The 24,467-nt window shown below is 40.4% G+C and overlaps 1 protein-coding gene across 2 annotated transcripts in view; it reads right to left on the bottom strand.

The window, feature by feature from the left end:
• PHACTR1 (phosphatase and actin regulator 1) overlaps nt 1–24,467 on the bottom strand; it is a 697,605-nt gene that overhangs the window by 636,765 nt on the left and 36,373 nt on the right. For both annotated transcript variants that reach the window (XM_049883909.1, XM_049883923.1), the window contains exon 2: nt 23,106–23,252. In XM_049883909.1, coding sequence (XP_049739866.1) covers nt 23,106–23,252 — 147 coding nt within the window. The remainder of the gene's footprint in view (nt 1–23,105; nt 23,253–24,467) is intronic.

Raw genomic sequence — 24,467 nt, 5'->3', positions numbered from 1 at the left:
TAAAACAATTAAGTTATTTTACCTATGAACATATTCCTAGATCCACTGAAGTTAATAAACATTTGAGTGGTTAACTTGTCCAATTCAATTTGTCAAATGACAACAATTCTGATGATTTTCCTTTCATATTTTTAGCATCTATTAAGACATCCCTAAACCACTTAAATGTAGCCTTATAAGGTACTTCTAGTATGTCTGTCAAATAGCACACTCAGCCCTGGGACCTGAGCAGTGGTGTGCTGGTAAATATTGTTATAACAACTGGCTCTCAAGAAAAAAAAAAACAAAACTGATTTATAGCAGCATTTGCCAATTTCCATGGTGTAAATACTTCCACCATGGCCAATTTCTAGCTACCAAAGTGAAGTTACTAAATGTGGAGTTGGGAAGTGTCATGGACTGATATTTGCTGGCTCAAGCAAATTCCTGGAACTGAACTAGTAAGTATGAGATGCCTAGATTCTGGGGATTTCCCTTGTAGATTTCTTTTTCTTTTCTTGGGACAATAGAGCTCTCTAAGCCACAATTTCCTCATTTGCAAGATGTGTTAATTAGGTCATCTCTAAGGTTTCTTTCAGGTCAATTCTTTAAGTATTTTAACATTTTTCCTACTCTAGTTTATTTATGACAGCCTGAGTACAACACAAAACTTAAAAAAAAAAAATTTTTTTTTTTGTTTAATCCAAGTTTACACTTTTAAGCACTTAGAGATGAAGGATGGCCTCCAACATAAAGCTCACTATTCCTTTTGTAAGGAGTTCCCAGGTGCCACAAAAAGTTCAAAGTTGAAAGATTGGGAGTTCAAACCCCCCCAGAGGTGCCTCAGAAACGAGGTCTGGTGACCTGCTTCCAAAGGGTCACAGTCTTGAAAACCCTATGGAGCAGTTCTACTCTGCACACGTGGGGTCGTCACGAGTCAGAACTGACCCAACAGCAACTAACAACAACGATAATTCCTGCTTATGTAAGGTTTATTTGTAAAATCTAGGTACAGTTTTCAGACATATTTCAAATGGGAGGCTCCCATGATCTTGTCACCGTGATGTCAGTTCCTGCAGTTCAGCCAAAGGAAAAAAAAAAAGCACAGCAGGTCAATGAGGAAAAACACACTCTGGTTGGCTTGTACCTATTTCTTTGTGCTTCTGTATTTTCAGTATGGACGGAATCAAGGCTATCCCTCTTTCTGATACTTAGGGGAAGTAAAATCTAGTCTTCTTGGCAAGAATTGCACTTTAAACCTTTCTCCACGCCTAGGGAATCATTTGGGAGGAGACCCTGAGCTGAATATTAGTGAAGAAAAGCTAATTGTATCCTTGCAAGTGGTATGGCAACTATAATGTGACATGAGTTAAAATCAACATAATCCTCTCCATCCACATTTTGAAGATCAGACACAAACTATATAGAGATCTCAGGTGTCTGGATCCTTCCCCAGAAAGGAGAGAGGCTGAAGAGGTGGGTAAAAGAGGCTCAGGGGCCTGACAAACTTGCAGACTGCTCTCAGGGGATGCATTTTGACTCCTTGCTCTAAAAGTTCTGCTTACAGTCGTTGTCAGAAGGAAGTAAGCACCAGATATATGAAGAAGTCTGTTATTAGTTGCTACTGAGTCAGCTCCAACTCATGGCAACCCAACGTACAACAAAACGAAGCGTTGCCTGGTCCTGCGCCATCGTCACAATTGTTGGTATGTTTGAATTCATTGTTGCAGCCTCTGTATATTTTGAGTGTCTTCCAACCTAGGGGGCTCATCTTTCAGGACTATGTCAGATAATATTCTGTTCTGATCCATAGGAGTTTTAGTGGCTAATTTTTGAATGTGGGTCACCAGCCTTTCTTCCTAGTCCATCTGAATCTGGAAGTTCTGCTGAAACCTGCCCACCATAGATGACCCGGCTGATATTTGAAATACTGGTGCCATAGCATCTAGCATCATAGCCACTGAAGTACGACAAACTGACACATGGGTCGTGGGAAGAAGTCTATAGATGTTACTAAATAATGAAGGACTCCAACAAGTTTAGTGTGAAGATGGACTAGTAGCAACATGACAATGGCTCTCATGCATTCTTTCACTTGACAAGTAATTTTTGAGCACCTGTTATCGGCCATGGCCTATGCTAGACGTTGGGGGTCCAGGGGTGAATGAGGCAGTCATGGTCCCTTCCCTCAGAGAGCTTAGAGTCCAGTGGATGTTGATGGTCTTATTGATGAGTTTAGTTGCTGATGAAACTGTTAAACACATGCCCAGCATATAGCAGGCCTTTGTCGAGGGTTCGATACATTGGTATTTAATGAAAACCAAAAACCTCACTCCTGTCCTAAAATTGTACCCAAGTTTTATCATGGACCTTTGGGAATTGAATGAAATATTCAATTGATACAATTATGATACAATATTAAGCTTTTATTTTAATGACTGAGCATGTTTGTGGTTTAAATTGTTTGGAAGGTGTTTATTGAGAACCGACTATGCCAGGTATTTTGCTTTACATCCATCTTTCATGTAATTCTCACATCTTTGTGGTTATCTTTCAGATAATCTCTGAAATTCTATTTTATGAATAACCTGAAATTGAATGAACAAATCAATGTTAGAAGAAATATACCCAGAATATTCCTTAGAAGTGAGGCTGGTGAGACTTTGACCTGACTACTTTAGACGCACCATCAGGAAAGATCAATCGTTAGAAAAGGACATCATGTTTGGTAAAGTAGAGGGTCAATGAACATGAAAGAAACCATTGATGAGATGGATTGACACAATGGTCACAACAATGGGTGCAAAAAAACCAACGATCATGAAGATGGCGCAGAACCAGGCAACGTTTAGTTTCGTTATACATAAGGTCACCACGAATTGGTGCTGACCCAATGGTAACTGAGAACAAGCTGAAGTTCAGAAAGGTTAACAAACTGGCCCCTAAATTGTGCAGCACAATTTTCTCCTTTTACGCATGATGTAAGGAGCCCAAAAGTTTGGCAGTTCAAATTCATCAGCTGCTCTTTGGAGACCCTCTGGGGCAGTTCTACTCTGTCCTATAAGATCACTATGAGTATGAATTGATTTAACAGCAATGGGCTTTTTAATATAAATCAGAATTGACTCAAAGGCAATGGGTTTGTTTGTTTGTTTAACTACTTTGTAAGGAGCCCTGGTGGTGCCGTGGCTAAAGTGGTGAGTGGCTAACCAAATAGTCGTTGATTCCAACCCACCAGCCGCTCAGCGGGAGAAAGATGTGCCAGTCTCCTTCTATAAAGATTTACAGCCTTGGAAACCTTATGGGGTTGCTGTGAGTCAGAATCAACTCCACGGCAGTGGGTTTGGTTTTGGTTTGATTTAACTACTTTGTCACAGGTGGGTCTTTGCTGTAGAAGAAGTTTCATTTGAACTGTAACACCTATTTCCCTACTTGGCCCCTTCTAGGCCTTTCTAGGATAGCGTATGTGATTTTTTTTTTCAAAACCAGTGTCACCATGTCAACTCCAGGATAACAAATTTAGTAGAAATACCTCTGATCAGAAACTTGATATAAGATTTTTAAAAATCACTTTTTTTTTTTACAATTAGGATTTTTAAATAATGTGTTTTTATTGATTATTAATAAATGATGTATTTTATTAATTGTACCTTCTTCTTTACCTCTCTACCATCTGACACCAAAATCCTTATATTTAGTTATCAAAATATGTGATGACTGAATTCAAATAACCAACTAATATTTTTTAACGAATTATGCACCGTTTTGTCAAAATAAGTCAGTGATATACTGAAAACATATTTATATTTGGGTGCAAAGGGCCTGTAACAATTCCTGCATAATAAATGAAGCTGCCAACAGAGCAATAAGAAAACCCTAAAATCATGCCTGATTGAACGGATATTACAGGCTTCTCTGTGTTGGCTAAATTCAGTCATTGTTTTTTTCCTACCTCAATATCTCCACTTGACTGTCTTTAATAAGTGGAACCAAGGAGAAGTCAGAACACAGATCCTAGGAGCTATAACTCTGTTGAATTTTTCCTATAATTGAGTTTATGAAAGACGTCTGTAGATGATACTCTTCTTTATGAGGTAGCTTTATGATGGAAGGTGTTCATACAGATCATGTCATATGAGCAGTAACCCAGAGGCCAATGAAGTGAGTTTAAGGCTGGTCGAACTTACTTTTGGGATTGACCTGGTGTTATTTTTATGGATGGTTCCAGCTGGTCTTAGACTTCACACACACTTGCATTTTATGTGACTGGTGTTCTATGAACCAAATGGTAACATGGTTGGACTTGGATTTTTGTGGACAGGAAAAATAAGAACCAATATTGTATTTCTAGAAATGTAAATGTTCTTAAGAGAGCTGAAATGATATTACCTGAACTAAAAAGATATAAACATATGAACCAGTTGGAAAAACAAGGAAAAATGTTCAAATCAACTAAATCGCAATGCAAACATTATTCATGGTGATTTTTAAATGCTGCCTGCTTGCTTCATAGTGTGGAAGATTTTCCTGGCAAGGAGTGAGCAGAACATGAAGCTTATCATACTGCACAGGGACCACCCTTGGCTAAAATTCCAGAAACCACACTAACGATTTATTTCTGCATATTAAAAGTGACCTTCTTACATGAGAGGACAAAGGAAAACTATTTCAGGCATTCTAAACTTGATATCCTGAAATTCTGTACAATTGCAATAATATATTAAGCATCTAATTTGCTTAAAATCAGCTAGCCAAATACCTTTTTTTAATGACAAAATGAGTAAAATACACTCATGAAAACCGTATAGTATAAATTACATATAACAGGGAGTCAGTAAGCAAAATTTGCTGTGGTCTGCATTATCCATCACATCTCCAGACCCAGACACCAGCTGAAGAATTTTGCTTTTATGTGAATGAAATTCAGCTTGGGAGAAGCCTCCAGAACATAAAACCCAAAGACAAACTAAATGAATAAAACAAGCAGTCACTCATAATTTTGTTTCCGCCTGTTGTGCGTTAACCGAGCAACTTGAAGTTGGAGAAACGGTTCCTATGACAGAATTTTCCTTCCGTGCAAGGCAGCTATGAGTCGTATGCCAAACTGCTGGGAGAAGGCACTTCCTTTTAGAAATAGCTGCTCCTTAGCTGCTTCATTATCAGACATAGCAAGGGTGTTGCTGGAAGGCAGTGGGGGTGTGAGGCCTGGAGGGAACGCAGGGCAGCTGGCTCCACAGCTGTGCAAACTGTGTAATTCTATGGTTTGAGTGGGAGGAATGAACAGCCCTAGGTTTCCGCAGAACCACAGGGGACGTCCAAGTCTTTTCCTCTCAGAAATGCAGGTCTCGCCTTGCAACCTCTGGTTGTGTCTTTATGAGGTCAAAACAAGTAATTAAGGCATGTGGTTGGGGGAAGAGAGAGAGAGAGAATAGAAGAGAGCCACCTGTTCATTTGCCTGCCTTTGGCCAAACTGGACTAATGCCCCTTATTAGGTATTGAATCGTGTCTTCCAAAAACATGCGCTAAATTTTTGGTCCTTGTATTTGTGGATGTGATCCTGTTTGGAAATAGGAAATTTTTGTTACGTTAATGAGGTCATGCCAGTGTAGAAAAACCCGTTGCGGTTGAGTTGATTCAGACTCACAGTGGCTCTGTAAGACAGAGTAGAACTGCCCCATAGGGTTTCCAAGGAGCAGCTGGTGGATTTGAACTGCCAGCCTTTTGGTTAGCAGCCAAACTCTCAACTACTGTGCCACCAGGGCTCCTACCAGTGTAGGGTGCATCATAAATCTAATCATTTCCGAGTTAAAAAAAAAAAAGAGACCAGAATAGACACAGAGACACACATGGGGGAAGACAGATGCCATGTGAGGAGCCTCTACATGCCAAGAGACCGAGGAATGCCAGGGGATACTGACAAGGAAGAAACTGACATGGGCAAGACCTTGATTTACACTTTCAGCCTCCAAACGGAGACAGTAAATTTCTGTTCTTGTGGTCCTTGTGTTACAGCTGCACCAGGACACTAAGACACTTCCCATGGCAATGGCCTGTGATTCTAGTGCTGAGGACAAGTGCTTTTAGCTTTAACCAGACAGGTACCTTCTTGAGGACTGCTGTCACATGGAAAACTGAAGTGAGGCTGGCACCTTACGAAGAAGTTAAAAATGCCTACAACCCACAAGCACTTGGGAAAGTCAAGCGCTGCCTCCCTGACTGATGGATGATGGTGTAAAAAGGAGACCATATTTCCTCCAGTGATGAAAGTTGACAGTGAAGGCCTGAACTTAGCCTAAATCTACTCATCAGCAAAAGCTGTATTCAACCTTTCAACACTATTAGCCTGTGTTGATTCTTCGGCTACAACACAAAGCAACATTTTAGAGAAGACTAAATGTAATTTTCACTTTTTCATTCCTTGCGCGTCAGCCTTAGCTAGGCACCTAGAGCTGTTCCATTCACCCAGACCACATCTGTTGCTCACATTTCTATAGCACTTGACAGTTTGTGAAGCGTTTTCACATTGAGTCCTCACAGTAACCATGAAAATTAGGCAGACAGTGTTATCCCCAAGTTACAGGGCTTGGGGGGTCGGAGAAACGATTCAGCTCCTAAGTAGCGGACTCTGGTTTTGGAATCAGCAGACCCTCCAAACTCATCACGTGACACTTGTTTGCATTGTTCAGAGAAGATCCTCCTCTCACTGTTCAAAGACTCCGTGATTTTTATATATTCATCTGATTTATGTGGATTTATATACTCTCCAACTGAAAGGTTGTGTTCTTGTTCTCTCTCTCTTTCCCCCCCTTTTTTCTTCTCTCTGTATCTCTTTCTTTGCTTTTCTCTCTTTCCCTCCCCATGCAACACCTCCCCCAAGTTCAGAGAACTGTTGGAAGTCCATCTATTTGTCCTCTCCTTTTCAGGTGGCCATTTGCAGAACGTATCTCAAGGTTAACTCATTCAACTCCAGTCAGAGGATGTTGTCGTTGTTGTGTGTGCCATCCAGTCAATCCGACTCGGAATGACTCTGTGTGTCAGAAGATAGATTATTCTTAATGTCAATTACCTTAACCTCTTGATATTGAGAATGACTTCCCGACTCGTTTTGGGCTACTTATATTCTTGTTGCAGTCTAAACAAGAAGAATCGAATAGGGGTAAAATTTAGCCCCAAGGCAAATTTGTTTCTTATGCAAATTTTTTGAATCTGTAGCTCATTTGGACTGTTCCTAGGAGTAAGATTCAGATGCCAGAAGGGCATCTCTTCTGTAATATCCTGGTAGAATGAAATAATGATGAGGCTGAACATGTTGTACCTTACTCGCCACTTTGCGCTCCCAAATACTATGTGCCAGGCATTGTTTGAAATGTTTCACATTTATTAGCTTATTTGCTCTTCAAAGCAAACCTTTGAGATGGGTACCATTGTTAGTCCCATTTTACAGATGTGGAAATTGAGACAGAGAAAGCATCAATGACTGGACCAAGGCTGTACAGCTAATAAGTGACAGAGCAGGGATTTGAGCCTGCTCTCGAGTATCTCCTCATAACCACTCTACTTCAGGGGGAAAAACAGAGGGCTTTCTTGTGGCTCCTCTATATACCCTTGGCAGGCTTTCATTGAGAATTCTGTGGGCCCCAGGTGCTTTTGCCTTTGTGGGCCCCTTCTTTTACAAAAAAAATTATTAAAAAGTTTATTTTATGACTCCATTGGTATAAAGATGACCTATAATCCAGGCTAGATTATATTCATTTTTGTTTCTCATTTTAAAAGAAATTAAAACATTTTTGTGGGCCCCTAAAATATCATGAGCCAAGGCACTGTGCTGTCCGTTGGGGTTGTTCTCTTTGCTTGGACTCATATCCAGTCAAGAGAATAAATTTACCACACATTAGGCTATAGAGAGGAAGCTCCAAAGCGGGCTTTCCTGACAAATACATTTCTGAATACAGTTCAGAAATAACCCCTAGAAAACTACCAGTTAAGATGATGTTTGTCAAACTGTGGGCTGCGAAAATCATTTAGGTGGGTCAAACTAGCACTTTTATAACTAAAATCTATTGGAGTGAAATGAGGTGGGTAGGATAGGATAGAAAACATCATAGTATACTTGTATCTAAAAACCTCATAAAGGTATTTTGGCAAACATTTTATGGTATATATATGTGTTGGGTATATGTGTGTATATATACACACGTATTTTTTTTTTTATGTATACGTATATATATACCCATTGCCCATTGCCATTGAGTCAATTCCAACTTACAGTGACTCTTTAGGACAGAGCAGAACCATCTATAGGGTTTCCAAGGAGCTGTTGGTGGATTTGAACTGCTGACCTTTTGGTTAGCAGCCAAGCTCTTAACCAATGGTTAAGTGCAACTGTTAAGTGCTCGGTTGCTAACCAAAAGGTTGGCAGTTCAAACTCACCCAGTGGCTCTGTGGGAGAAAGACCTGGAGATCTGCTCCCATAAAGATTACAGCCTAGGAAACCCTATGGGGTAGTCTATTCTGTCACATGGGGTCGCTGTGAGTTGAAATTGTCTCGACGGCACCTAACAAAACTATATATACAGTCACATATCCCTTAACGTCCACAATACATTCTGTGAAATAGGACTTTATGTGACCATGCCTAAATCAGGAGCAACAGTATTCACTGATTTTCCACCTTCCTGTTGTTTAATAATCTTTTGTTTCACTTCCAAATCGATACTTCTCCTTTGCAGCTTGCTGGTGCTATCACTAGCACTGACTTTGCTGCATTTGGGAACCATGATGCGCTTCATGGTAATCTTTTTGCAAAAAAATTAAACAGAAAGGACAGAGTAGGAGAAAAACGGTAGAGCAAAAAATCAAACTGACAAAAAAGCCCAGACTTACTGATCTGATAGAGTCTGGAGCAAGCCCCAAGCCTAGGACCCTAAGACCCTTCCCAACTGGAACTGAAGCCATTCCCAGAGACCACCTTTCAGCCAAACCATAGATAGGCCTATAAAATAAGCAATAACACCCGGAAGGGATGTGCTTCTTAGAACAATCAATTACACGGGATCAAAAGGGCAACATTTGCCCAAAAACAACGATGAGAAGACAGGCAGGGGTGGAAAATCAGGAGGAAAGGAAACAGGGAACCCAGGACAGAAATGGGGACAGTGCTGACACACTGTGGGGAATGAAGCCAATGCCATGGAACACTTGATGTACAAACTATTGAAGGACAAACTAATTTGCTCTGTAAACTTTCACCTAATGCACAATACATTTTTTTTTTTTAATTAAACAGAGATAACTCTACAACACTCAAGAGACGTGCAATACATGAAACTGGATGCTGCTGCCTAGGAATTGAAGCATACACAGTTACACAGTAAGCTTTTTTTGGAAGTAGGAAAAGTTCACATTAAAATAATGACACAAAGTACAGTAGAGTAAGTACATAAGCCAGGAACTTAGGTGTTTATTATGTCTATCAAGACATATGTATTGTACGTTATATGTGTGCGGTACCATTATATGCCTGGCAGCACAATTGCTTTGTATACCAGAGACAGGAGATACACGTGTTGAGTGAAGGAAGCTGTTGCGTTCACCATGTCTGCTTCTGTCTGCTACCTCTCATCCTCTGATTCAGATTTCTGAATTCTATCATAACTTACGGGACCACAGACATATATGCCATCAGACGTTGCCCAAACGGACATTATGTAGTGCATGTATATTCTGGGTGGTGATGTAAAGTCCATTTTCTTTACAGTGAGTCACAGTCATATATGTTTTTAAATACTGAGTGTCGTAGATTGAATTATGTTCCCCCCAAATATCTGTCAACTTGGCTAGGTCATGATTCCCCAGTATTGTATGATTGTCTACCATTTTGTTATCTGATGTGATTTCCCTATGTGTTGTAAATCCCATCACTATGATGAAATGAGATGGATTAGTGGCAGTTATATTGATGAGATATACAAGATCAGATAGTGTCTTAAGCCAATCTCTTTTGAAATATAAAAGAGAAGTGAGCAGAGAGACGGGGGGACTTCATACCACCAAGAAAGCAGCACAGGGAGCAGAGTGCATCCTTTGGACCTGGGGTTCCTAAGTGAAGAAGCTCCTAGGCCAGGGGAAGATTGATGACAAGGACTTCCTCCAGAGCTGAGAGAGAGAAAAAGCCTTCCCCTGGAGATGACACCCTGAATATGGGCTTCTAGCCTACTAGACTGTGAGAGAATAAACTTGTGTCTGATAAAACCATTCACTTGTGGTGTTTCTGTTACAGTAGCACCAGATGACTAAGGCACCGAGTTAGGACTGACTCCTAGTTGCACCTCTTTTTTCCCTTGCCACTTTCAGTTTAAAATCTGACTTCACAGCAAAGTTGATAATGCAAGTTTGCTTTCTCGAAGTTAATCATGGCAGTTAAGAAGACAGGTTTTGAGGTCATATAAAACATGATGCAAATTTCAGTTCTCCCTCTTATTAAATGTATTCCCTTAGTTAAATAATTTAATCTTATCAGGTTACTATGAAAAATTGTACTCGAACAAATTTGAAAATCTAGAAGAAATGGATGAATTCCTAGAAACACACTACCTACCTAAGCTAACACAAACAGAGGTAGAACAACTAAATAGACCCATAACAAAAGAAGAGACTGAAAAGGTAATCAAAAAATTCCCAGCGAAAAAAAGCCCTGGCCCAGACGGCTTCACTGCAGAGTTCTACCAAACTTTCAGAGAAGAGTTAACACCACTACTACTAAAGGTATTTCAGAGCATAGAAAAGGGCAGAACACTCCCAAACTCATTCTATGAAGCCAGCATATCCCTGATACCAAAACCAGGTAAAGACACTACACAAAAAAAAATTACAGACCTATATCCCTCATGAACTTAGATGCAAAAATCCTCAACAAAATTCTAGCCAATAATTCAACAACATATCAAAAAAATAATTCACCATGACCAAGTGGGATTCATACCCGGTATGTAGGGATGGTTCAATATTAGAAAAACAATTAATGTAATCCATCATATACATAAAACAAAAGACAAGAATCACATGATTTTATCAGTTGATGCAGAAAAGGCATTTGACAAAGCTCAAGACCAATTCATGATAAAAACTCTCAGCAAAATAGGAAGAGAAGGAAAACTCTTCAACATAATCAAGGGCATTTATACAAAGCCAATAGTCAACATCATTTTAGATGGAGAGAGTGTGAAAGCATTCTCCTTGAGATCGGGAACCAGACAAGGAAGCCTTTTATCACCACCCTTATTCAACATTGTGCTGGAGGTCCTAGCCAGAGCAATTAGGCTAGATAAAGAAATAAAGGACATCCAGATAGGCAAGGAAGAAGTAAAAGTATCCCTATTTGCAGATGACATTATGTTATACACAGAAAACCCTAAGGACTCCTCAAGAAAACTACTGAAACTAGTAGAAGAGTTCAGCAGAGTATCAGGATACAAGACAAACATACAAAAATCAGTTGGATTCCTCTACACCAACAAAAAGAACATGGAAGAGGAAATCACCAAATCAATACCATTTACAGTAGTCCCCAAGAAGATAAAATACTTAGGAATAAATCTTACCAGAGATATAAAAGACTTATGCAAAGAAAACTATAATACCCGTCTGCAAGAAACCAAAAGAGACCTATACAAGTGGAAAAACATACCTTGTTCATGGACAGGAAGCCTTAATATTGTAAAAATGTCTATTCCACCAAAAGCCATTTATAGATACAATGCAATTCTGATCCAAATTCCAACGACATTTTTTAATGAGATGGAGAAACAAATCACCAACTTCATATGGAAAGGAAAGAGACCCCGGGTAAGTAAAGCATTACTGAAAAAGAAGAACAAAGTGGGAGGTCTTACTTTACCTGATTTTAGAACCTATTATACCTCCACTGTAGTCAAAAAAGCCAGGTGCTGGTATGACAACAGATACAGAGATCAATGGAACAGAACTGAGAATCCAGACATAAATCCATCCACATATGAGCAGTTGATATTTGCCAAAGTCCCCAAACCAGTTAAATGAGGAAAAGACCGTCTTTTTAACAAATGGTGCTGGCATAACTGGATATCCATCTGCAAAAAAAATGAACCAAGACCCATACCTCACACTATGCACAAAAACTAACTCAAAATGGATCAAAGACCTAAATCTAAAATCTAAAATGATAAAGATTATGGAAGAAAAAATAGGGACAACGTTAGGAGCCCTAATACATGGCATAAATAGTATACAAAACATTACTAACAGTGCAGAAGAAAAACTAGATAACTGGGAGCTCCTAAAAACCAAACACCTATGCTCATCCAAAGACTTCACCAAAAGAGTAAAAAGATTACCTACAGACTGGGAAAAAATGTTTAACTATGACGTTTCCAATTGGCACCTGATCTCTAAAATCCACATGATACTGCAAAAACTCAACTGCAAAAGACAAATAGCCCAGTTAAAAAATGGACAAAAGATTTAAACAGACGCTTCACTAAAGAAGACATTCAGGTAGCTAACAGATACATGAGGAAATGCTCACAATCATCAGCCATTAGAGAAATGCCAATCAAAACTACAGTGGGATTCCATCTCACTCTAACAAGGTTGGCATTAATCCAAAAAACACAAAATAATAAATGTTGGAGAGGTTGTGGAGAGACTGGAACACTTATACACTGCTGGTGAAAATGTAAAATGGTATAACCACTTTGGAAATCGATCTGGCACTTCCTTGAAAAGCTAGAAATAGAACTACCATGCAATCCAGCAATCCCACTCCTTGGAATATATCTTAGAGAAATAATAGCTGTCACTCGAACAGATATATGCACACCTATGTTCATTGCAGCACTGTTTATGATAGCAAAAAGATGGAAGCAACCAAGGTGCCCATCAATGGTTGAATGGATAAATGATGGTATATTCACAGAATGGAATACTATGCATCAATAAAGAACAAAGATGAATCTGTGAAACATTTCATAACATGGAGGAATCTGGAAGGCATTATGCTGAGTGAAATTAGTTGCAAAAGGACAAATATTGTATAAGACCACTATTATAAGAACTCGAGAAATAGTTTAAACAGAGAAGTATTCACTAATTAGATAGTAGATAAGAACTACTTTAGGTGAAGGGAAAGACAACACACAATACAGGCGAGGTCAGCACAACTGGAGTAAACCAGAAGCAAAGAAGTTTCCTGAATAAACTGAATGCTTTGAAGGCCAGCATAGCAGGGGCAGGGTTTTGGGGACCATGGTCCCAGGGGACATCTAAATCAATTGGCATAATAAAATCTATTAAGAAAACATTCTGCATCCCACTTTGGAAAGTGGCAAGCAGCCATGTGAGATGCATCAATTGGTCTCAGCCCACCTGGAGGAAAGGAGAATGAACAACACCAAGGACGCAAGGTAATTACGAGCCCACGAGACAGAAAGGGCCACATAAACCAGAGACTACATCAGCCTGAAACCGGAAGAACTAGATGGTGCCCAGCTACAACTGATGACTGCCCTGACAGGGAACACAACAGAGAACTCCTGAGGGAGGAGGAGAGCAGTGGGATGCAGACCCCAAATTCTCATAAAAAGACCAGACTTAATGGTCTGACTGAGACTAGAAGGACCCCAGTGGTCCTGGCCCCCAGACCTTCTGTTAGCCCAGGACAGGAACCATTCCCAAAGCCAACTCTTCAGACAGGGATTGGACTGGACAATGGGATAGAAAATAACGCTGGTAAAGAATGAGCTTCTTGAATCAAGTAGACGCTTGAGACTATGTTGGCATCTCCTGTCTGGAGGGGAGGTGAGAGGGCAGAAGGGGTCAGAAGCTGGCAGAATGGACAGGAAAAGAGAGAATGGAGGGAAGGAGTGTGCTGTCTCTTTAGGGGGGGAGCAATTAGGAGTATTTTTTTTTATCAAGGTATATATAAATTTTTGTATGAGAGACTGGCTTGATTTGTAAATTTTCACTTAAAGCAAAATAAAAATTAAAAAAAACTTAATCTTTCTGTGCCTCGATTTACTCTTTGATAAAATATAGTAATAATAATGCCAATCTCATAAGGTTGTGAGAAATAAATTAACAAATACTTATAAAGCACATGTTAAGAATTGCTTTATATAAGCTGGCAACTAAAACATTTATTTCTAGGCCAGACCTGTCTTTTGAACTCTAGACTTGTATAACTGCTTATTTGATATCTCCATTTGGATGTCTAATAGACATGTCACACTTGACATAACTGTATTTGAACTTCTGATCATCTCCCCACTCCCCACAATAGCCCTTCTACCTCTCCAGTTTCTCAGGCCAAAACTTTGAAGTACTCCTTGCTCCTCTCTTCCTCTCAGAAGTCATGTCACATCCATCATGTAATGCTATTGGCTCTGCCTTCCAGTATACATAGAATTCAGCCACTTCTCACTGCCTTGTGGTCCCATGATGCTGAGCCACCACCATCTCTCTGGGTTTCTGTAACGGTCTCCAAACCAGGTTCCCTGCTTCCTCTTTGCCTCCCTATGATCTGTTCTTAACACAGCAGTGCCATGATCGTGTTTCTCTTATGCTCAAATCTCTCCAGTACTCTGCATTTCACTAAGAATAAAGTCAAAGTTCTTCCAGTGGCCTACCAGGCTTTGTATGATCTGGTCACTGTGCCTTCTCATATCTCCTCTCATACCACTCTCCCTGCAGTTCACTCCTCTCCAGCTACTTTGAATTCCTTGCCAGGTCTTGAACACACCAGGCACACTGCTGCTTTAGTGCTTTTCCTCAGCCCCAGGGCCCCATATGTCCTGCATTGAATTGTGTCTCCTAAAAATATCTGTCAACTTGGCTAGGCCATGATTCCCAGTATTGTGTGAGTGTCCACCATTTTGTCATCTGATGTGATTTCCCTATGTGTTGTAAATCCTATCACTATGATGTTAATGAGATGGATTAGTGGCAGTTATTGATGAGATTAACAAGAATAGATAGTGGCTTAAGCCAATCTCTTTTGACATATAAAAGACAGAAGCCAGCAGAGAGACATGGGGACCTCATACCACCGCGAAACAAGAGCCAGGAGAATAGTGTGTCCTTTGGACCTGGGGTCCAATTCTTCGACTAGGGGAAGATTGATGACAAGGACCTTCCTACAGAGCCAGCAGAAGGAGAAAGACTTCCCCTGGAGCCGACACCCTGTTTTTTTTTTTAGCCTACCAGGCTGTAAGAGAATAAATTTCTCTTTGCTAAAGCCATCCGCTTGTGCTATTTCTGTTACAGCAGCACTAGATAACTGAGACACCGTATTGGCGAGGCTCACTCCATTACTTCATTTAGAGAACTTTGTTCAAATCTCTCCCCCAAAAGATGCCTACTCTTTGCACCTCATACCTCACCCTCTTCACTTCCTTTATTTATTTTTGTCTTGGCCATTATTAACTTTTAACATACTATATAATTTACTTACATGTTTACTGTCCGTGTACCAGTTTTAGGCGTTAACAGTTATTAGGGTAAGATTTTTATTTGTTTTGAAAACTAATGTCTCCCCAGTGACTAAAGATGATCCGACACATAGTTAACTGCTCAAATAATATTTGTTGAGTAAAAGAATATTATTAAATTTATTATTTATCCTCACTTCCTAAACAGGGCCCAGGTGGGGTATAAATTCTTTCTGTATCTTAGATTAAAACATGATTTAATATTAAAATGATTTGTTGTTTGATTATTAGAGATTCATAAATAATAAGCTTTCCATGTCTGTAAATGGCAAATGATCATTTTGATAAAGTTCAAAATAGTTTCAAAACCAAAATATATATTGGGTCTGTAAGTCTACAGTTACAGCCTGATTGGTTACTGTTCAAAGATTCTGCTGCTGAATTGCTAGCGTAGGATACACAAAGGTGGAAGAAAAGATTAATAGGAAATCTACAGGCTTTTACACAACTCTTGAATTCATAGATGTTAAGTAACTACTAATGTCAGATTATTTCTGTCGTACCTCAGTAACAAATGTAGGAAGTCACCAGACTCTATCATCATTCAATAAGGCCATAAAATTGACTTCATCTTTTAAACTATATTTCATCAAATAAAAGACTTTGAAATAAAGCAACTAAAATGTCAATATGACCCCCTTCCTCCCCCCTGAAATCACATCCCCTTTACCAAAAAACCAAACCAAACTCTTTGCCTTCGAGTCGACTCTGACTCACAGTGGCCCTACAGAACAGAGTAGAACTGCTCCACAGGGTTTCCAAGGAGCAGCTGGTATATTTGAACTGCCAACCTTTCAGTGAGCAGTTGTAGCGCACTGTAGCTCTTAACCACTGCACCACCAGAGCTCTACATCCACTTTAACCAAAACCAAACCAAACTCGCTGCTGTCTAGTCAATTCCGACTCATAGCGACCCTATAGGACAGAGTAGAACTGCCTCATAGGGTTTCCAAGGAGCACCTGGTGGATTTGAACTGCCGATCTTTTGGTTAGCAGCCAAGCTCTTAACTACTATGCCACCAGGGTGGGAGGGTGAGGAAAGAAAATATGAAAAAGGTATGCTAAATATGCTAAAGTGCCTCTTGTACTAGATGATGAAAATGTTTTATTTGCCAATTGTTCTTTCAAAAGCTCCTTTGTTTACATAACGTAACGCTGGCTAGATGTATGACCTTTTTTTCATCTTGTTAAGTCAAGAAAAAAAAGTCATCTCCACAAGTTACCTTGTTCCCATTTGAGTTTCAACTCTTATACACTAAATCATGTATCATGAATTGAATTTGCACGCATCAGAGAGTAGCTCTGTATGTAACTCTTTGATATGTTTGCTTTAGTATTAAAATATACATATGAAAATGTATTAATGTGCATATACATCTATTCTGGCCAGTAGTTTATTTGCTCCTGTCAACTTATTGCCTGTGAAAATAAAGGGAAAAAAAGTTCTTTGTAGTTTATGGCCAGGTTTCACAGTCAGTGCCTAGAGGTTAGGATTACTTTATCTGTGAATTCTAAAGGAGTACATCGCATCTAAAGAGGCCTGGTGATGTAATGGTTAAATGCTTGGCTGCTAACCAAAATGTATCAGAGGCTCCACAGGAGAAAAGACCTGGTGATCTGCTCCCATAAAGATTCAAAAACCAAACCAAATCTGTTGCCACTGAGTCAATTATAGGGCAGTTTTACTCAGTTATAGAGGGCCGCTATGAGTTGGAATCAACTCGATAGCACACAACACATTGCATCTTGACTGAATCCTGCTGTTTAGCTGGTGCGGAAACATGTTCACCTTTCCTGGTAATTTAAAGATATAAAGGGAAAATATAGATCTTCTATACCCACTTGTCTGTTAATTATAAAAGAGAACAGGTTAAAAAACTTGAAATGACAATTGGGAAATGAATTACCAGTTTCCTCGACCTTCTTTTGCAGCTAAGATTTCTCCAGTACCTTATCAACCCCATAACAAATATGGATCAAGCTTGAACTGTGCTATAGACTCTAATTCCTGAATATTTAAATTAAGATATCTTAATTAATATGCTGCATATTAAATGTGCCTTAGTAATATACGTTAGTTCTTTTAACTCAACGTATTTTTACAGCATTGTTTTTGTTGTTGTTAGTTGCAGTGAAGTTGATTCCAACTCAAGGAGCCCCCGTGTATGCAAAGTAGAATTGGACTTCATAGTGTTTTCAAGGCTGTGACCTTTTGGAAGCAGATCGCCAGGCCTTACTTTCCAGGCGTCTCTGGGTAGTTTTGAACTGTCAACCTTTCAATTAGTAGTCCAATGCTTAATTAACCATTTGTGCCACTGCTTGTAATTATGTAATTCCCTTCATCTTCACAAGCATGTACGCTGACGGGAGCAAATAAACTACTGGCCAGAATTGAGATAGGTGCACATTAACACATTTTCATATGTATATTTGTAATTATGCTATTTTTATGCTTCATACCATAAATAAGACTGTATATAAAGTCAATGGCATTGTATTATGCAGTAATTACAACTAATGTTAGAAGCACCAGTTATTGGTGCAAACTTTTAAGACTGGAAAAGACTTTAAAGATTTTTTTAGACTAATTCCCTCATTTTGTAGATGTGCGGATCGAAGTCTAGAAAGGTTAAATGACTTGCCCCCGGTCTTAGTGGACAGGTGTATTACAATCAAATTCTTCTGTCTCTTGCCTCACATTTTTCACATAAAACACATTGCCATGGTTTTCTGTGGAACTGAATTATTTGAACATATATACAGAAACCAAACCAGCAATATACCAGTTAGCCATAAGATAAAACAATATTTAGGTGTTAAAAAATTTAATAATGTTTTTACCAAAGATACTACAAAAATGTAATCACCAAAGATTTTTTTTATTCTTTTATTAATGCTTTTATAAATTGTTGTTTAAATAATAACATGGTAAAAAATCAAGTTAAATATTTATGGGAAAGAACTTCCCATTTCCTCATATTGTTAGTTACTTACTTTCTTGTAACTTGTTTCTATTATTTATATTATGTGAAGTCGTCCACCTTAACGCATGGCATATTCAGATTATCAAGTTCGCTCACTTTAACCACGACATAGAAAGAAGACAGCTCTCAGAGAGCCCTAAAATAGAGGCTCTTGATCAGCTATGTGGTCAATCATTTGTATTCTGGCTACAGAATGTGGAAAACAACACCTGAAAGGAGAGATCAGGAATGCAGGAATGCCAAACAAAAGCCAGAACAGTAAATATGAAATCAGTAAATACATAAATTATATATTTATGGGGGGAGGGGAGAGATACATTGTCATTCTTCAATAACGGAGTAAAGGGGGATGCTTGCCAAGAGCTTTAGATTGATAAAATAATCTTGGTTCAACATAACAATATTGTCTAGGGACAGTTCTTATTGCTAAAGTGATGATAACCCTTTCCGGACTGCCGCTTCTCAATATTGTGGGCTTTCATAATTTAGCGAAGTGATGAAAGTCTTCCTTTTCAATTCTGAGAGGGAGAAAAGAGGTCTCCTGACACTCAGTTTATAACTTAATCTGGCTGCCCTATCCATCTTATAGGTAGCCAGAGCAAGCCAGTTCTGACCAGTATTATCCTCTAGCCCTACCAGAGTGGAAGAGACCTGTGGAAGTCAGAGCAACTATCCTTGGATGACTTCAGGAAACAAAACAGATATCAGCTTCCCAAAGAGGATGAGTATGCTGGGACTAACCTTGATGCTAACTTGAAATCTCCCCACACAATGCAATTCTGAAATGTTAACAAAGACAAACCTCTTTATGATTAGAAAAGTACTCATTCTTCTCAAAAGTGCCCAACATTAGTTTTGTGTTTGAAAAAATCCTAAATCACCAGGATGACTAGGCTATCTCTTTTTGGCATTCCTTTAAGAAATTTTAGATGAGCCTAAACACAACACTGCCACTCACTTTAGTCTGTAATCACTAAAACCTCTCAGTTTCAGTGCTTTCTATGTGTCAGATTCTTTTCTACACACTGGGAATATAGAGGTGAATAGAATACAATAGCCCATAGGAAAATGCCTGTCAGATGAGCTGCAACTTTCATCTCTTAACTGAGTTTGAAGTGCATAGAAGTAAATGAATGACTTCATAAGGCAGGGTGAGTTCTTACAAGCTAAATGTCAGCGACATTCATTACTAAGTGAGAACACAATTAGAAACACTTGCTACTAATAGTGTGAACATACTCTTCTGTTTGTTACAAGATGTCCTTTTAAGTTATTTGAATTTGTCAGGAAAAGCCCCTTCTGGTGAGGTCTGGTGTGTCTGTGTAACTTTCAGCGAATGCATTAATTTAATTTTCTTCAGCATTTATACTGTCTTCAGCAAACAATTACCTGTCAACATTTACATAGCACACTAAAGGCTGAGCAGAATAAAAATCTAGAAAAGGGGCTCTTTTAGAAAAAGAAAAGTCTGGCTCAGAAAGTTTCTAGTCTCTGCTATCTCACAGTAAGATGAACCTTGAAATTAGCATCTTCATAAAGTGATGAAAGACCCACATTTTTGTGCTATTCTTTGATCGATTTGCAACTGTTGGTAAAGGAGTATATCCTTCACTCAAGCTGTGGAGTTATTTTTGAAATTATATTGCTTTGTACTGTCAGTGACAGGGAAGGAATGCTTAGATATTTAATTAGTGTTCAAAACACCCAGTCCACTTTATTTGACAACTGTGTAGATTACTTTAAGTTAGTCCCCAAAATAATTTCATGATGCCTGAGTAAAATGAATATATGTATATTTATTTCCTTGAAGTACTGCTAACCTCTAAAATACCATACATAAATTTATGTATAATGAGTAAGTTCGTGAAAACGAATATTAAGCATAAATAGTTTGAACCAATACAGACTTTCTCTGGAAAGAATAAACAATGACTATGTGGCGGCAGGAGAGAGGTGGAAAGAAAGGGTAGATGACAGCTTCTTTGCTTAGTTGTTCACAAACTGTTAAGAGACAAACAAAATTCTATCCATGCCCAAATTATGTAATTTATTCTGAGTGTGCAGGCTCCACTGTTCAGCAACGCTGATAACAGTACTAATAGTTTAATTACTACTTACTGCTCAAGGAGATAAACAAGGCTGTAAGCTTTTTAAACCAGGGTTACAATTACTTTTAAATGTGGGGGGAAGGCACATCTGTGAGTAGATCTTACTTTGTCAGGAAAGCAACCAGAAACCAGATGGAAAATAAACAAAGCCCCAGGAGTGAGCAGCCGGCGCAAAATTAGAGCAAGAACGCCCAATTTCAGCAGTGGAGCAGTAGGCGTGAGGCATAGTAAACAGGCGGCAAATGTAGGTGGGCAGGGATAGAAAAGTTTTCTGTGGCCAGATCTGCATTTTTCCTGGGATTCCATCACAGAGAGGAATTGGCCGTCCAGTTTACAATCATGTCTCTGTCTTTGGCTTCAGCACCACCAAGAGAGGACAGCTCCTCTACCCCAGTACAAAGCTGGCTGAGGTTGCTTTCCCTCCTTTCCCAACACCCTCTTCACCGCATTTCTCTTTCTAGCTGGGTGTCTTTTCTTGCCTCTTTGCATTTAGGGGTACTTCAAAGGACATATAGAAGGGACTAAGGAAAATCCTGCTTATTTATTTCCAGATAAAAGGGAGACAAGTCCTGTCTGGGCCCATCTTTTAATTGGTCTCCAGAGTGATTTAACCAGAATAAAAGATGGCAAGTCACTGGGTTTAATCTGGTGGAAAACTGGCTCAACTTTACTCAATAGCAGCTGAACTCTGCACCACTGTTTCAGTGCTTTATTCTACTGTTTTGCTGTAGAAGTACTCACAGAAAGTAAACAAGCTTTACTCTATCTGCTGTTTCTGCTCCAGACATTTTGTGACAATACATACTAAGGGAATATACCTGAGTTTGGCAGCAAAGGGGTCAATGGAATAATTCCTAATATCACTGGGTTGGGAGAACAATCTTGATCCTAGAATAAACTCTTCACAGTTCTGTACAAGACCCCTCACAACCATGTGCTGAACTTGGAACATACAAATAAAAGGCTTAACAGTCCCAATCTGAACACCATAGAATATGCCGCACAAAGTGCTAAAAGCTTTCCCGATGAAGTCCTCTTTCCCACAGCCTCAAATCCAGAGGTAAACATTCAGGGAGACACAGGGTATTACAATCGCAAAACCCAAGTCATCAAGACAAGAAAACTGTACTCCAAGGAACTTGGCTTTTGTGGCACATCCAGTTGCCATTCTCCCAGCCATCAAGATGCTGGTTGCGTAGCCAGTGCATCTTGTTTTTCTATCCATAGTTTTCTCTTCTGTCCAGACTTCTCCATAGGGCATAAAACATCCTTAATTTGATGGTTCTGTTTGCGTGCGCACGCACACACACACACACACACACACACACTTTTTTTTGATTCAGTTCCATTTTAGAGGGTTTACTTCCCTAAAGAAAAAAGCATCATCTGCTTTTTAAACTCATTTTTAAAGAAAGCCTTCAGGAAAATGCCTTCACTGCTTTTGCATTGAAGTTTCTACTATGGAACTCTGGAAAAGATGAGGCACAAGCTAGGGACGGGGCTTAAGAGTCATTCAGAAAGAGCAGCGCTGTGAAGTTACTGGTGAACAACTTCCTTCTAATGGTGGTGACAACTTGCTGGTGACAGAGGGGTGAAGGTTGCCCGTGAGTCAGGACCCTCAGATTCTGGATGCTTCTTTCAGGTCACCCTGAATGGGCTCAATGGAAGCAATTTTGACTCTGAATCTCTGTCTTTTTTATTGCCCCTTTCTTTCCTTCATTTCTCCCTCTTTCCTTTCCTTCCTCCCTCTCTCCTTCCTTCCCTCCCTCCTTCCCTCCTCCACCTCATTTATTATTTTCTCTTAATTCCATTTGAAGCACTTTGGGCACCAGTTCCAGTGACAGCATCGAATCATGTAAATTGTGTCCTGTAGACCACGTTATTATTGTTATCACTGTGGCGGCTTTCCAGCTGCTTGGTGCAAGATAAAGGTTCTGCTCCCAAGGAGTCAACCCCGCCCCTTCTCTTCACTCCAATAGGCAGCAGTACTATCAACCTGTCACAATCACCAGAGTCTGAATGTCACCAACAAGTTCGACCCTGTTGTAGCCCTGTCAGCAAACCACCAATGGAGCCTTGCCAGTCCCTCCACCCCCGGCCCGCGCACCGTTATCCTGTCCCCTCTCTTGGTTATTCCTTATGATCATTGTTATCATTGACAACACTTTCTTCTCTTCAGGAAGAGCAAAGCCCGCGTGTGCCTCCTGGGCGGATATAGGGCTCCACGCACTACCCTCCCCCACTTCGGCATCTCTCTTACACATACCCACACCCACCCACCCACCCACCCACCCAACCCCACACACACACCCACCCACCCAACCCCACACACACACCCTCCCGACACCGGCGACACAAAGAGTAAGCGAGTGAGCGCCCGGCTCCTGGCTGGGTAGGAAGGGGGACGGGTGGGGGGACCAAGGGAGGGGCGGAGGGCTGAGCCAGCCGGGAGGAGGGACGGAAAGGAAGTAAGCGGGGTGGGGACAGAGGGAAAGGAGAGTGGTCGTCCTTACCTGCCCCCAGGTTAAAGGAGATCCTGGCCTCCGCGAGGTACGGCGTGTCGCTCTTGGAGCGGACTCTTCTGATGGGCCGCCGGTCTATATCATCCTCTGAAGATGCCGCCATTAATGTGGGAGGCAGGAGCAGGGTCGCCCGGCGAGCTGAGAGGGAGAAGGAGATGGAGAGAGGGAGAGAGGCGGAAAAGGGGAGGAGGGGAAAGGAAGAGGCTCACACACAAGGGAAGGGGGGAGGGGAGAGGGGGATGGGAAGGGAAGGGAAAGGGGACAGGGAGAGAGGGAAAAGAGAGGGAAAAAGGAAAAAAAGAGGGAGAGAGAAAGAAAGAGAGCAAAGGAGAGAAAAGGGTGAAAGGAGAGAAAGAAAACCCGTTAAGGATTTGTGGACTGGAGCAGAGATCCGGCTATCCCTGGCTTGCGCCAGGAGCTCCCCCTAACTCCTCTCTCAGCCTCTGGGGCCAAGGGGTCAGTGCTTCTAACTGACTCCCCGCCTCCCGCCAGCAACCCCAGTTTTCAGCTCTGGGCAGAGATAGGCTAATGCGAAAGAGGAGACGCCAAAGCAAATATGCCCAGTCAGCACTGTGCCCTCTCCCGCCAAATGCATTCACTCTCCTCTTCCAGTGCACACTACTTGGTCTCTCCAAGCAGCACGATTATCCAGACTGGGCATGCCAGGCCCGGATACCCCAGCTTGGGCTTTCCCTGTGGAGTTAGTATCCCAGGGGTGCCCTCCCAGCTCCCGCTGGTCATGGACGTGGGCACTGCAGGGTACTTATGTGCCCCCTTCTTTCTCAACCAGGAGATCAAGCAGAGATAGAACCAGATCTGAAATCCTCAGAAGCCTCTTTTCTTACCCGTCCTTTGCACCCTAGAGGTGGAGGATACAGGAAAAGTTATTTCGAATGTATATATGTATATATATGTAGACTAGGTATATTCAGACAGAATTGAGTCACTCTCTTTTACAACCACGAACTTCTAAACGAACTTCTAGGATGTGTTTATCTCTACATAAATACACGTTCATTTTAACCTTCAACTTTCTCTTTGTTTAGCTTACTTGTAGTACAAAAAAGATAGTCTCTGGATTAGACCTGTAGTCTCTACAACCCTGTACCATTGTTTCCTGGGGAGAGGTGAAGATCAAAGGGATTTTACATTTGCTTTGAACTTCCCCAACCCTTCTAAACAATACAGTGGATAACCTAGAAATGTTCTAGGGTGTGAATCGGAATGGTTTGATTCTCTTACTGAATCTATTGATGGGCTAACCTGTTTCATGTTTGCCTTTGCACAGCTTCTGTCACTTGGTTTCTTTGTGGCCTGATGTTGCCACTTTTCTATCTAATAATAGCCCAGTTT

Source organism: Elephas maximus, chromosome 1 (genome assembly GCF_024166365.1).
Source record: "Elephas maximus indicus isolate mEleMax1 chromosome 1, mEleMax1 primary haplotype, whole genome shotgun sequence".
NCBI classification, from domain to species: domain Eukaryota; kingdom Metazoa; phylum Chordata; class Mammalia; order Proboscidea; family Elephantidae; genus Elephas; species Elephas maximus.
Note: the sequence above shows the minus strand (reverse complement) of the source record. Positions and strands in the feature narration are given on the sequence as shown.